At 36.4% G+C, this 14,187-nt stretch overlaps 2 protein-coding genes across 26 annotated transcripts in view; both read left to right on the plus strand.

The window, feature by feature from the left end:
- Positions 1-14,187, plus strand: part of apba2b (amyloid beta precursor protein binding family A member 2b) — a 246,004-nt gene that overhangs the window by 187,229 nt on the left and 44,588 nt on the right. The window lies entirely within an intron of this gene.
- The window catches only part of tjp1a (tight junction protein 1a), a 196,508-nt gene continuing 189,916 nt past the window's right edge, over positions 7,596-14,187 (plus strand). For all 24 annotated transcript variants that reach the window (XM_087261217.1, XM_087261222.1, XM_087261224.1 and 21 more), the window contains exon 1: positions 7,596-8,057. In XM_087261217.1, the coding sequence (XP_087117343.1) occupies positions 7,963-8,057 (95 nt within the window). In that variant the 5' untranslated portion in view covers positions 7,596-7,962. The remainder of the gene's footprint in view (positions 8,058-14,187) is intronic.

The raw sequence follows: 14,187 nt of genomic DNA on the forward strand, positions 1-14,187 counted from the left end.
GCAGTCACTAACACTTAAACCATACCTGCCAACACTCCCGTTTTTCCCAGGAGCCTCCCGTATTTAAGACCCGTCTCCCACCACCCTCCCGTTTTGTTATTTCTCCTGAAAAACTCCTGTATTTTACCCCTTCCCCGGTCCTCAGCTTTTTGGTACAGTCTGTAACAACATTGGTAGGCCGACTGCATTATTTCTTCAAATCCAATCGCATTGGCTGCCCGGTCCATAGTACAGTTACTAACCCAGTTCTCAGCTGTGTTATTCAAACAAACAAATTTTGTAAACAAATATTGGCAGGTATGATTTAAACGGTTCTGTCAACTTCCAAGATGAGGTTTGTTCTGAGTTTACATCTAATATTGAGAGCTCACTGTAATGTTTTAGTTACTTTACTTAAAAAAGCAAGTAAACCTGTTGCCTTAAAAAACAATAAGTTGACTTTAGTTAAGAAGTAAATAAACTTGTTTAACTTGGAATTTTTAAGTTGATTTAATTTTCAAATAGTTTGTTTACTCAAAGTGGGTAAACCTGTCACTTTAAATCATGAGTGTCAAATTCAATTCTTGGAGGTTTGCAGCCGTACAGAGTTTAGTTTCAGCTAACAAATAATAACTTGACTTTTATTTGATCATTTGGAAAAGTATCAGAAGGTTTATCTGTTGAACTTCATCCCAATCATCACAAATATTGCAGAAGACCCACTGGAACCTACATGGACCCAAGATTCTCACAGAAATCAGTCAAGTTTGGTAAAGGAAAAATTATGGTTTGGGGTTACATTTCAGTATGGGGGCATGCAAGAGATGGCAACATTAACAGCCTGAGGTATCAAGCCATTTGTGCTGCCCATTACATTACAAACAACAGGAGAGGGCAAATTCTTCAGTTGAGTTTGAAGAATCTCTGCAATGACTCATGTGAGTCATTGCAGGGATGTATGGATGCAGTCCTTCAAGCTCATGGGAGTCATTCACAATATTAATTCTTTTTCCACTGCACCATGACTTTATATTCTATACTGGACATTATTTCTGTTAAGTGACAAGACTTTTGTTTAAGCAAAGTCAGACCTTACTGTCCTAATGACTACATTAAAAGGCATGATCATATTGTATTTTGGCCTTTGACTTTCATATAAGCCACTTCTGATACCAAATGATCAATTAGAAGACAAGTTATTACTGGTTGTTTCTTAAACTTGGATAGGCTACAAGACTTTTTTCAGGTAGTGTAAAGTGTATTAACATTAATAAACATGGAGAATTACAGAGCTTGTGCAAACATTTAGGTCACTCTTTTCAGGTGCTGCTTTTACTAATATATTTAATAAGGAGAAAAATGGAAAAAGATATAAAAAAAAAAGTTGACAATCTAAACTGTAGGTAACTCTTAATTAATTGATTTTTTTCACAGGACATGTTTATATAAGGTGACGCGGTGGCGCAGTGAGTAGTGCTGTCACCTCACAGCAAGAAGGCAAGAAGGTCGCTGGTTCCAGCCTCGGTTGGGTCAGTTGCCATTTCTGTGTGGAGTTTGCATTTTCTCCCCGTGTTGGTGTGGGTTTCCTCCGGGTGCTCAAGTTTTCCCCACAAGTCCAAAGACATGCACCACAGGTGAATTGGGTAAGATAAAATTGTCCGTAGTGCATGTGTGAGATTGAGTGTGTATAGATGTTTCCCACTGATGGGTTACAGCTGAAAGCACATCTGCTGCGTAAAACATATGCTGGATAAGGTGGTGGTTCATTTCGCTGTGGCGACCCCTGATTAATAAAGGGACTAAGCCAAAAAGAAAATGAATGAATAAATATTTATCTAAAAGCTCAGATGGATTATGTAAAATTCATCTAATGGGAAGATGCTGTTCCCCTCATGCATTAGACATTTAGCCAACAGTCTGTAGGGGTGTTGTTTGAAGCCGAGACTATGAAGCAGGTTATCAGAGTTGGTGTGACAGAATAGAGGCGGGATGCTAATTTGCATATTCATAAATCCATTTATATTTAAGGTTTGGTTGTAGAGTTCTATTCAAGTCATTTTAAAAAAAGAAGAAATAATTTCACTGGGGGAAAAAGATTTTAACATGTCATTTTGGTTGAACTTTAGTTGAATTTAAAGTGATAAAAATAGTGACTACAGGGGGACTACTTTAAAACAAATTTGTAAATGAGAAAGGAACACTAAAAATGTTGTAAGCTAGATGTGAAAATGCCACTTAGATTGTATGACCTTTTCTTAAATGACATTATAAAGTATAAGTAGTTCTTCCGTGAGTCTCGTACACTTTTACTAAGGATGATAATTGGCTGGGACACAAGTGTCAGCTCCGTGCTGGAATTTATTAAACATATATAAATTATGTATTGCAAAAAGGACAGTGCAACATGAATTATGCAGTGTTTATCACTGTAATTAGAACGGATTAGACAGACTGAACTGAAGATAAGCAAAAAAATGCATTTGCCAAACTTTCTAAATTTAGTAAATGAAATGTGTCCTGCCATGGCTTTTGAACATGCTCTTTTAACTTTCTGTGTGCATTTAGATGCAGAACTATGAATAGAATCAGACAGTCATTATGCATTTCATCATTTTAAAAGTGTCTCAAGGACCTGCCCAGAGTATTGACAGAATAAAAAGGACAGAAAAGTCTATTTTCTTTCTTTTATTGGAGACTGCAGGGCATGCAAGTTGCTGACGCTCTGCTTTCTATCTGACCTTCGTGCTCTCGGATAGATGTTCTAACAGGAGAAACTTGCCTTTTGGTCATGTGACTCCTACATGTGTTTAGTGCACTTAATTTTGTTTAGTTTCGGCTGTCAAATGTCATCAAAGACATTCAAATCATAGTCTATACACTTAGTATCCTCTGTCTTCATGCTGTTTTCTTTCTTTCTAACCTATTTAAGACTTTCTAACCCCTGTTTATACAATAATGACAATAATAATAATAATATTAAAGTTGTATTTAAATTTTTATTTATTAGTTTACTAAACATTATTGTTATTATTATTATTATTATTGTTGTTGTTGTTTTTGTTGTTGCTGTTGTTGTTGTTGACAGCCTATATATTAATAGTTTTATTTTTTTCTATAATAATAATAGCAACAATAATAACAACAACAATAATAATAATTATAATAATAATAAATTATTGTTGTTGTTGACAAAAGCATATATATTTTAGTAGTTTTATTTTTCTATAATAATAACAATAATAATAATAATAATAATAATAATAATAATAATAATAATAATAATAATAATAACAACAACAATATTATTAATGATAAATAAAATAATAATTGCTGTGGTCGTTGTTGACAAAAGCATATATATTTTAGTTCTATGTTTCTATGATAATAATAATAACAATAATAATAATAATAATAACAACAACAATATTAGTTATAATAATAAAAGTTGTTTTTGTTGTTGACAAAATCATATATTTTAGTGTTTCTATTTTTATATAAAAATAATTATGATAATGATAATAATAATAATAAGCATAAAAGCATATATATTTTATTTCTATTTTTCTATAATAATAACATCAAAGACAGTTAATATAGATAAAGACAAGTAATAATAATAATAATAATAATAATAATATCAATAATAATAGTAATAAAATAATATCAATAATAATAAGACAATAATAATACAATAACAACATTAATAATAATAATAATTATTAAAATTATTATTATTTTTATTATTATTTGTCTTTATCTACAATTATAATTAAACAGTATGATTTTAATTTAGCATTTTTATTTACATCATTATTTGAGTTAAAAATCATTCATTTTAGTTAGTTTAGTAATTGTTGTCAGTACATTTTTATATCATTGTTACAAGTTACATAGAGACAGAAAAAGTCTGCTGCAGTCTTATATTATTTACATTATTAATATTATTTACATTATTGCATGTTTATATAATTAATGTACCAAAGATGTTACATTACAAAGATTTTATTTCTTTAAGTTGTGTATCTAATAAACTTTACACCTTTCTCAGTATGACTCATGCAATATTGTAGATGCTATATTTAGTATGACTTCATATGATTCATTAGTGAGGCTCAATTCAGCAATGTAGATGTGCGTAATTGCTAGGGGGAAGTGCTCGTATTACTTTCAGCTCTATTAGAAAATAAATGTGTTGCGAGTTGCATCAGATATTACTCCTCTCCTTTTCCTGGATATAAAAGTACTTCAGAAATGTCTTAGGGAATAGCGATAGTCTCAAATGGTCTCTCTTTAGTTACGCATAATCTTCATGTCTCCGTATGTCCTGCTGTTTGACCTCACAGAACTGCATCTCTCTTAGTCATGCTTAACCTAAAAAGGTTAATGGGCTCTCCTGCGGGACACAGACGATGGTATGCTCTCCAACCACTGCCTGCTCGCATTTCATTGCAGTTTATTCCTTATAGCTTGTGGTCTGGTGTTTCCAGACATATTACACTAGAAGAGAGAATTCTCGATTATTGTTTGACACCATATAGCAAAAATAATGAATCTCTCATTTAACACCTGAGTGTGCTTCTTGTAGACGTGACTTGGACATGGGCAATATTTCATTTAAATGTATTTTATATAGGAACATTTAGGAAAATGTATATTTTTACATTTTATATTAGCATAATATTTAATAAATCATTTATTAAAATTATTTTTGTGATATGCATTTTCTCCGACCAAGACATGATCAGATCTAATTTGCAATAATGAAATAATCTTAGAGACTTTATTTTATTAAAATAAAAATAAAAATATTTTAATCTATTACTTTAATAATATTTATTGAACAATAATACATATTAATAATAAATATTTAATAATATTTTAATTGCATATTTTCAAATAATACAAGAAATATCACTTCACTCAATAGGACTTCCACTTTCTGCCTGGATGTAAATAAATTATGGGTTGTATATTGTTAAATCCAGAGCACCTATTGCTGTATATTGTAACAAGTCAATGATAACCCAATTTAAAGGGAATGTAACAAACCTTTTTTTTCCCTAACCTCATATTACTCTTGAGTGCCTATAGAGTAGTACTGCATCCATATTTTTTCTGAAAAATATTAAGTTTTTGAATACTTTTAATAAAGTACTTTTTAACAAATAAATAGTTATAAGCAAAAAGTTTCCAATTATTTATTTATTTATTTATTTATTTATTTATTATTTTTTAATAAATTGATTAATGCCTGAGCATGGAAGTCTAACTTTTTTTAACAGAAGAGTTAAACCATATCACCCTGCTGCCCAAGAATCATTAAGCTAAGCAGGGCTGAGCCTGGTCAGTACCTAGATGGGAGACCACATGGGAAAGCTAGGTTGCTGTTGGAAGTGGTGTTAGTGTGGCTCACAGAGGGCACTCAGCCTGCAGTCTGTGTGAGTCCTAATGCCCCACTATGGTAAAAGGGACACTGTACTGTCAGTGAGTGTTGTCTTTCGAATGAGACATTAAACCGAGGTTCTGACTCTCTGTGGTCATTAAAAAAATGTCATGGCACTTGTCATAAAAAGCAGGGGTGTGTCCCCGATGTCCTGGCTAAATTCTCTTCATCTGCGCTTACCGATCATGGCCTCCCAATCATCCCCATGCACTAAATTAGCTGTATCACTGTCTTTCCACTTCACCAATAGCTGGTTTGTGGTGAGCACACTGCCACCAGTTGTCCTGTGGCTGCTGTTGCATCATCCAAGAGGATGCTGCACACTGGTTGTGGTGTGGAGAGACCCCCCTCATGATTGTGAATTGCTTTGGGTGTATGGCCATGGTAGCCTAACTGTGCATTCACACTGAAGGTGGAGAGAGCGGCAAAGTAGCCGGAAGTCATTCATTTTCAATGGGAGCCGGCTGCGATAAGCAGCAAGGAGTGGCGCGGCATGTCTTTACCGGTGTGGGTGTCGAAGAGAGTTGAAATCAAGTCAACTTTATGGTAATGTGCTATGGCACAGTTTGGTGGCAAGCAATTGGGAGGATTCCACAGAACACAGTCCTGCGAACTTTACTTCCAACCACAGCTGTTCCTAAGGGTTTTAGTATTGTTGTCGCTGGATTTCCAGTTTTACGATGTATTCTTACAGGGACATAAATTTTAAGAAGTTACTGGTGAGTTACTGATGTGCATTAATGTTATAAATGTTTTTATTTTTATTTTATTTAAATGGGAATCTTATGCTAACTATAACAACAGCACAAAACAGCTGCTTCAGAATATTTTAGACATATGAACACATTGGATAAGTGGAGCAAAGCTACACCACACGCAACAACTTGATATTCCATTGTTAAATGAATTTGATAAAAGGCGCACAGCATCTTCACGCTAGACAGCACATGTTTTATGAAAGAATGAAAGTGATTTGCTTATATGCTGAAACGGCTCCTTTAATTACAAAATCAATGTAGCAAATTTTGAAGCTCTCGCCGCCGGTGCTGTGAAAGCAGACAGCATTGTCGCAAGAGCAAATTTTGATGCTCTCGCCTCTGGTGTAAACCCACGGTAATATACATATTGCATATGTTTTTCATGTTAATTTGGAGAAGCAAAAAAGTAATGCTTTTGCACCAAACTTCTTCCAATTGTTGTCAAATTTTGTATATTTTCAAGTGATAGTTGACTCGTAATTTATTTAAATGTATTCTCTTGCCGAAATGAAGTATGTTAATCAATGACATTCGATAAGCGTGTAAATAAACACTTTTGGATGTATTTGTGCTGTATCTCAGGAAGGGTAAACAGAGATTGTAATCCTGCACAAAGCACTGAAACAGAATATTTAAAAGGAGGCTGTCTCTGTAATCACTGTCCTGTGCGGAACGACCAAAAATGGCTTAATTAAGAAATCAAAGGCACTTACAATTGATTCTTTTGTGCGTTCTAGTTAGATAGCAAATGACTAATAACATTCTCTTGTCTAGTGGCAAAGTGCCCTTTCTAATTAAGCCAGTCCTTTAACTCGGTTAAGGCAGCCAATGGTCAGACTAACAACAGCTGTCCTTTAGACCTCTGCGGGATCAGATGAGGGTTACTTAAGCAGATTGAGAACCAAAAGAAGGTCAGCAGGTAGTCATTGTAATGGTTCTTGTTTGGGATCGCAATGATGCTTTTTATAGATTAAAAGAGCACCGCTGGATTTGCTTGAAGAACACTTGGTCTGTATTTAGTGTTCGGGATTAAAAAATTCATTGTGCCTTCTTCTTCTTCTTCACATCTCCCTCTCTCTTCTATTCCTGTCCCCCATCCCCCTCTTCCATTAGGTAAACACCGGTCACACGGCTCAAATCACAGTCAATTTTGATCTCATTTGCATCGAGATGCTTTTGTGAGGTGGACGAAGCGAGCTGTTTTGTAAATCACTCCACATTGTGTTTTGATTCTGTGAAATCTATTTCCGTGCCGTCTGAGAGAGCTCCATGCGCGCTGTCTGTCTCTCTCGCTCTTTGCTTCTCACCCCCACTCTTGCTCTTCCCGAGCATGTGCGCGTCTCTCTCTCTCTCTCTTTTTCCCTCCCTCTTTTTTTCCGCGTATATACATGCACACTTTTCCTCTCCCCTACCTCACACACAAACGCTCAGCCGCTGTCACTTGCCGCTGGCTTCTGTCAGAGTTTCTCTCTGATTGTTTTCAGAGCAGAAAGTGCTTCGTGAAGAGCGCACAGAAACAATGTACCGCTCCTGACCAACACTGAATGGATTAGCCTGCTATTCAGAGCACTAATGAGATTACAGAGTCACAACAGACATGGGTCCTAGCGGCATGGTACCTTTTGTCGCGCTTCTTGAGGAGTGTTTTCCTTGTCAGTCCCTCAGCACTGGAAATGGAGCTCTGAAAGTGACCGAGGTGGACCCGGAGCAGGCGGATGCCAGGGATTAGACGCGCACAAGCTCACCTATGTTGGTTGCGAGGTGGTTGAAGTGGTGGACAATATGAAGTACCAGAAATACATAACAGTGATGCAGATGGCCATGGGAGTGACAGCCTCCAATAAAGACAACTGCATCCCTCCGAAGAGACAGCTGTGGTGAGTGCAAACGGAACACTTTGGGAAGTGAGCGAGCGAGTGTGGAATGGGAGGAGAGTGGAGTGTGACGCGCAGCGAGCTTTTGTCAGACTTTTAAATGCAAAACGAAGGGGAAAACAAGAAATGTAGAGAAAAGAACTGTTGCTTTTTCAGCTTGGGTAGAGCAGTGCTCACTTTTGTTAGTCAAAGTGAGTTTTTGCTCTCTCTTTCTTATGTCAAACTATTTTTTCCCCATTTCTTATTTGTTCTTGTTTGCTTGTGACTTTTATTTTTGTCTCTTTGACAAGCTGCGCTGGTTTGGTACCTTTTGGTACTCATTTTTAGTTTCTGATACTTTTTTTTCACTCTTGTGTAATCAATTTGATAGAACTGGTTTTACAAATGCTTTTATATTAAATTATAAATAATGTTGTGATTCTCAAATATTTAAGATTGAGGCACATTCTCAAAAAATAATGTCATTTTCATTCCTTTGCATTGGGCTTGGTTATTTTTTTAATTTGCATTCTCCAGTGCCTTCACACTGAATGCACTCAGACAGCTTATTAATCACATGGGTGCAGCCACTCAAATCCATTTAACAATTACCTCTCAGTGCATTTGCAACATTCTTCCAAGTGAAAGAACAAGGTTATAGACATCAACTGATTTTGGCCTGTGTTCATTATATTAATGGCATTATTGTGCAATGTCTGAGTAATGGTTGAAGCTGGTCAGTGTTCATAGAAAATCTTGAACTGATTTAATTTTTTTCAGTTTATTTGTTGCAATGTTTTAGCTTTAGTTTATCCTATCAGAACACCTGCTGGCTTCTGAACCAGTAGATTTTTACTAGAGTGTGAATCAGATGTTCATGTTTTGTATCTTATGCTCACCAGCTTTATTTTTATTTAGTATTGTAATGGTGCTAAAATTATATATTTCATCATGGATTTCAGCGAGTGAATGCACTCCATAATATAATGAAATATATGCAATGAGTTTAGAAAACATATAATGTTAGTTTGTGTGTTTTTAAGGTGTATGTCTTGCATTTTAGGTACATTGTCTTGAGCACGAAAACCTTTTATCTTGTCACTTGTGGTCTCCTCAGAAGACTCACAAGGGTGTGCCTTACTGTATGTTGGTACCCCTACCTCTCCCCATCAGCACAGCAGTCACGTGCATTGGTAAAGGGGGTGGGTTTTTCATCAGAATTACATTACATTATTGTCGTGATGGAGGAATCCATTCAACCAGCTAGGTTGTGGTTATTGGCTTTCTGCTGCTTCCTGCTTCTACTGTGCGCACTGTAAAACTGAGCGTGTTGACAGTGGGAGGCAACCGTTGTTTTGCATCCTCCCAGATGTCTCTCTGTTGCCTCCTGCAAGCCATTGTTTTCCCAATTGCTTAATGATGCATGAACTCACTCGGAGCCATCAAGCCCCAAACTGAGGGGGCATTTGATTTGTCAGTTTGGAGTGCAGTGGATTTTAAATGCAACCTTCTGAAAATAGAAGCTTGTTTTTTAATATTACAAGATTATTATAGACACCAAAATCATTTGCATGAAACATCAAGCCACACAAAACTTAAAAGCATGACTTTTCCCTCCAAGGATTAAAATGTTAATTGCCAAATCATAATAAACAGTAAATGTAGTTGTAGACCATTCCATGTTGCAAAGAAACAGTGCTTGTTTTGTGTTTTGACACTCAGTTAAACAGTACAATTGAGCAACTTCTCATTTCATCTTTTTTAATGAGCAAGTGCGCAATAATCAAGTCATGTTTATTTCTATAGTGCTTTTACAATGTAGATTATGTCAAAGCAGCTAGAGGTTCTAGTAGATTGAAACTTTGTCAGTTAGATTTCAGACTTTAAGATCAGTTTAGTTCAGTTAAGTGTGGTTTAAATTTCACAGCTGAAAGTCCGAACAATAAGAGCAAATTCATTGATGCGCAGCTCCACGAGTCCCAAACCAAGCAAGTCAGTGGCGAGAAACAAAACTTCACCTGTTGATGAAAATGAAGGAAAATAACAACCTCAAGAAAAATCAGGCTCAGTTGGGCATGACCATTTCTCCTCTGTCCAAACTTCTTCTGCTGAGCTGCAGTTTAGGCACCAGAGGCTGGAGACCACTGGATGTCCATATTAAGACCAACTGTTGTCCAGTGCTGAGTGAATTCAAGCTATTTTTTCAGAGCTCCCAATATGGTACACTCAATTTTGATGGACCTCTTTAGATATTTTGTTGATTTAATTAACTTTGTCAACCAACTGTCATTTTAGTATTAAGTTAGTTAGCAGTTGGTTGAATAAGTTGACACCTTGCAATGTTATTTATAGTCAGTTGCATATCTTAAATACAGTATGAGCAGATATTAAGCTGGGAATCTACAGTAATAATACTCCAAAAACTGATCGTTTACTGTAAACATGTAATTACAAAGCTACTATCCCTGAGCCTAACCTTAACCCATGTAAGTCCCTTATATAGTCCAGTATTTTCTTATGGTTAGTATACTTTAAGTACACACTTTTAATGTTTAACAAGAACATCTAAGAAATACTGTCAAAATGATGTGTTAACTTACATTGGACTCTTTGAAATCAAGGTTCAAAAAATGTCAGTTGTGCAGTTCTTTTATATAAGGTCCATGTTTATACTTAAAAGGTCTTGGCACTTTGTAACGGTGGATATTTGTACTTAAAATGTACATATTTATGAATTAACTGTACCTTCTGTAAATATACTGCCAGAGTATTTATTATTTCAGAGACCATATGATGGTGTGACATCACAAACCCAGACTGGTACAATTTCAGTCAGACTGTAGTGTTCACATGCCATGTTATTGTAGTCAAGCTGCAGTACAACTTTTGAATTGCATACAAACACACTGAGAGATTCAGAATGACAGTGCTGATCCTGCCACAGACACTGCACTGATTGACACTGATTGCTCTCCACCTCCTCTGTGTTGTCATTGTCTCAGGGACGTGTGGTCAGGGTAAAATAGCTGTTTCTCTCTGTTTGTTTTTGACACGCACATGTTTCTACTCTGCTGTGAGATTGTAATCTCCTTTCAGACGCTTTACGGCACTGTGGGGGACAGATTATACTGGGTTTACTGACTCATGACTGCCTCATCCCTGCCTTCTGGCTTACTCTGCTGCCCGGAGGCCTCCTCATGTGGAGCATCATTTAAGGAGGTTTAAGCCCAAAGTGTACTTCGGTTTTTATGTCATGCCAGGATATGTGTACGGTACTGTACTGTGTAAAGTCATAGGTGTAAATCCTGAGGGGGTCAGGGGAGACAAGTGCTGTGTGTGTTAACTTTTCTCCTCTGATCTCAAGAGTTGAATGAAGAAGTTCCAGAATAATGCTGGAATTGTTGGTTCGAGCTCTGCCTGATCCAATGGCGTTACACTTATAAGTAAGGTGGAAACACTATACTGGACCATTCCTGCACCGCAGAAAAAGAAACAGTGGTGATAGAACAAGAACAACAAACTACTGAAGACAGCAAAATAGATAACAGATATCCATAGGGATGACAGGGAATGAAAAGAAACTCACAACTGTAGTTTAAACAACTACAGAACAGTTCTATCAGTCACCGATATTAGAGGCCATGTGCTCTCCAATACTTTATGTACAAGCTAGTTTTTTTTTAGTTATTTTAAATGGGAGCGCTACATTAAAAAAAAAAAAAAAAAACGTCAGGTGACATCTATTTCATGCTATTCTCAGACTTAAGAATGCCAAGAGTTGAAGAAAGTTAAACTCTTGATATAGTAATCAGTGACATTTTTGTAAACAACTGATCAATTAAAGTGTAGAAGAGGCAGGACATAAGCCACACAAACTACACTGTTGTTACAACTACCATGGCAGGCAGAGCTATGGAAAATCTAGAATAATAAATGGAGAAATTAGTCTTAAAGGCACAGAATATAATTTTTACCGCAAAAGGGTACATGAAGATGACAGTCAGACGTAGAGACTGAGTGATGGACCTTTATTATGACACAAGCCCCTTTCACACATACAGACCTTTCTGGAAAATTGCCGGCAATTTTCCGGAAAGGTTGTATGTGTGAACAGGTCCTTTTTGAAAATACCGGTAAATTCGTTCTGGCTATTTTCCGGAAAGAGAAGTTGTAACATTACCAGCAATTTGCCGGAATGCTGCGCTGTGTGAATGCAGAAGTAAGATTCCCGTAATAAGCGCGTCCATGTCTAGAACGTGCTGACGTGAGACGTCTGCTTTAGCCAATCACAACAGTCAGACGCATTTACGTCCGCGCGGTTTGTGAGGATAAAAGCCTTTGAATATTTTTCCAGACACATTTAGCTGCTAGAAGTTAGTCAGATCATGTTTATATGTTCTTCCTAATGCCAACTGTGTAAATAATCATCGATGAGATGCTTATGATAAGCCGTTGTTTGTTTACCTTCAAGCTTTGCGTGCGCCTATGAGCGCCGCACACGCACATATTATGAACATCTCGACATGCGAAAGTGATCCTGCGAAAGTTGTTCACAATACTGATCATCCACAGAGTTTGTAATTTAGTCAAATGTTTACAAATACAAGCGCAGCCGTTTAAAGCTCATTTGTGGTGAATGATGTCAGAATTTACCGGTATTTTGGAATGGATGTGTGAATGCTCTTTTCCGGAAAATTTCCGTAACGTCCTCGCCTGTGTGAACAGCGCTTTTTTGAATATACCGGTAAAGTCGTTCCGGAAATTTTCCAGAAATTTACCGGTATCACTGTGTGAAAGGGGCTACAGACAACCACTTTTGGTTCTTTCAGGCAAGTTGACAGTGGAAGCAGTAGCACTGTTTTAACATAGTAAATCTATTCATTTTAGGGTTCTATTTTAGAGCTGCTTTGTGCGGTCTTATAAAATGCACAACATATCAAAGCATTTTTTTTGTTTACCCTGTTTTCTATAAAACCAAACCATAAATTGAGGGTATATGACATGATTAGCATAGCAACGCTTGACAAAGACTATGTCACAAGTTAAAATGGCTTATTTCTCTGTATTCTTTGAATTAACATTCTTTGAAAAATTTGGGATTTTATAAGTACATAAGTCAGCAAAATATGTAACTGTTTGAATGTTTTTTATATATTTTAGTGGAAAAAAATAACTTATTGCGCCTTTAATCTATATTTGCTGATACTTTAGTGACAAATTATCTGCAAAATCAGTAAATATTACAGCAGATATTCTGTCATTGCAATCATTATGTCTCATGTCTCAAACACAGTTTTAGATATAATGCTGTTGTGTCTAGTTATAATCCTTTTATCAAATCAACATTTTCTTTCTCTCTCTGTTCTCATTAAGCCATTTGGTTATACTCAGGAGTTTACTCTGTTTAGTCCTGCAGCACAACACTGTCCTCTAAATGCGTCCCACTTTATGACTTTCAGACCTACCTTAACTTCTTACTCATGACTCCTTTAAAAAACCTGCCCGCAGGAAGCGATGAGAACATACGGCTTTAGAGTTTTTGCACCTTGTGGGCTGGCCTGGACAAGTATGACCCTCTGATCTTTGCGTCAGATCTGCTTTCAGCCAGGCTGACTCATAGTCCTCCCCATATTGACCTGCAGGATAGAAACAACATGCAGTTGGTCACCAAGCTGAAGAAGCATCCTGAGGGTGTGTGATATAATGTTTAGTCATAGCAGCAGAAAGTGCCTCTTTTTAATAACACTGTTCTGAAGGACTCTATCGGTACACTTATCTTTCTAAGATTTTATTGCCAGATAAAGCAATAGCATAGATGGATAGATAGATAGATAGATAGATAGATAGATAGATAGATAGATAGATAGATAGATAGATAGATAGATAGATAGATAGATAGATAGATAGATGGATGGATGGATGGATGGATGGATGGATGGATGGATGGATGGATGGATGGATGGATGGATGGATGGATGGATGGATGGATGGATGGATGGATGGATGGATGGATGGATGGATGGATGGATGTACGGACAGGTTTTAGTTTATACATACCCTCAGGTGATTCCAAACATTTATGAGTTTTTTTTTTTCTGCTGAAACTAAAGATATTTTGAAGAAAGCTGGAAACCAAAAACCATAGACTTTCATA

The sequence above is a fragment of the Danio rerio genome, chromosome 7 (assembly GCF_052040795.2).
Source record: "Danio rerio strain M-AB ecotype USA chromosome 7, GRCz13ab, whole genome shotgun sequence".
Classification (NCBI taxonomy): domain Eukaryota; kingdom Metazoa; phylum Chordata; class Actinopteri; order Cypriniformes; family Danionidae; genus Danio; species Danio rerio.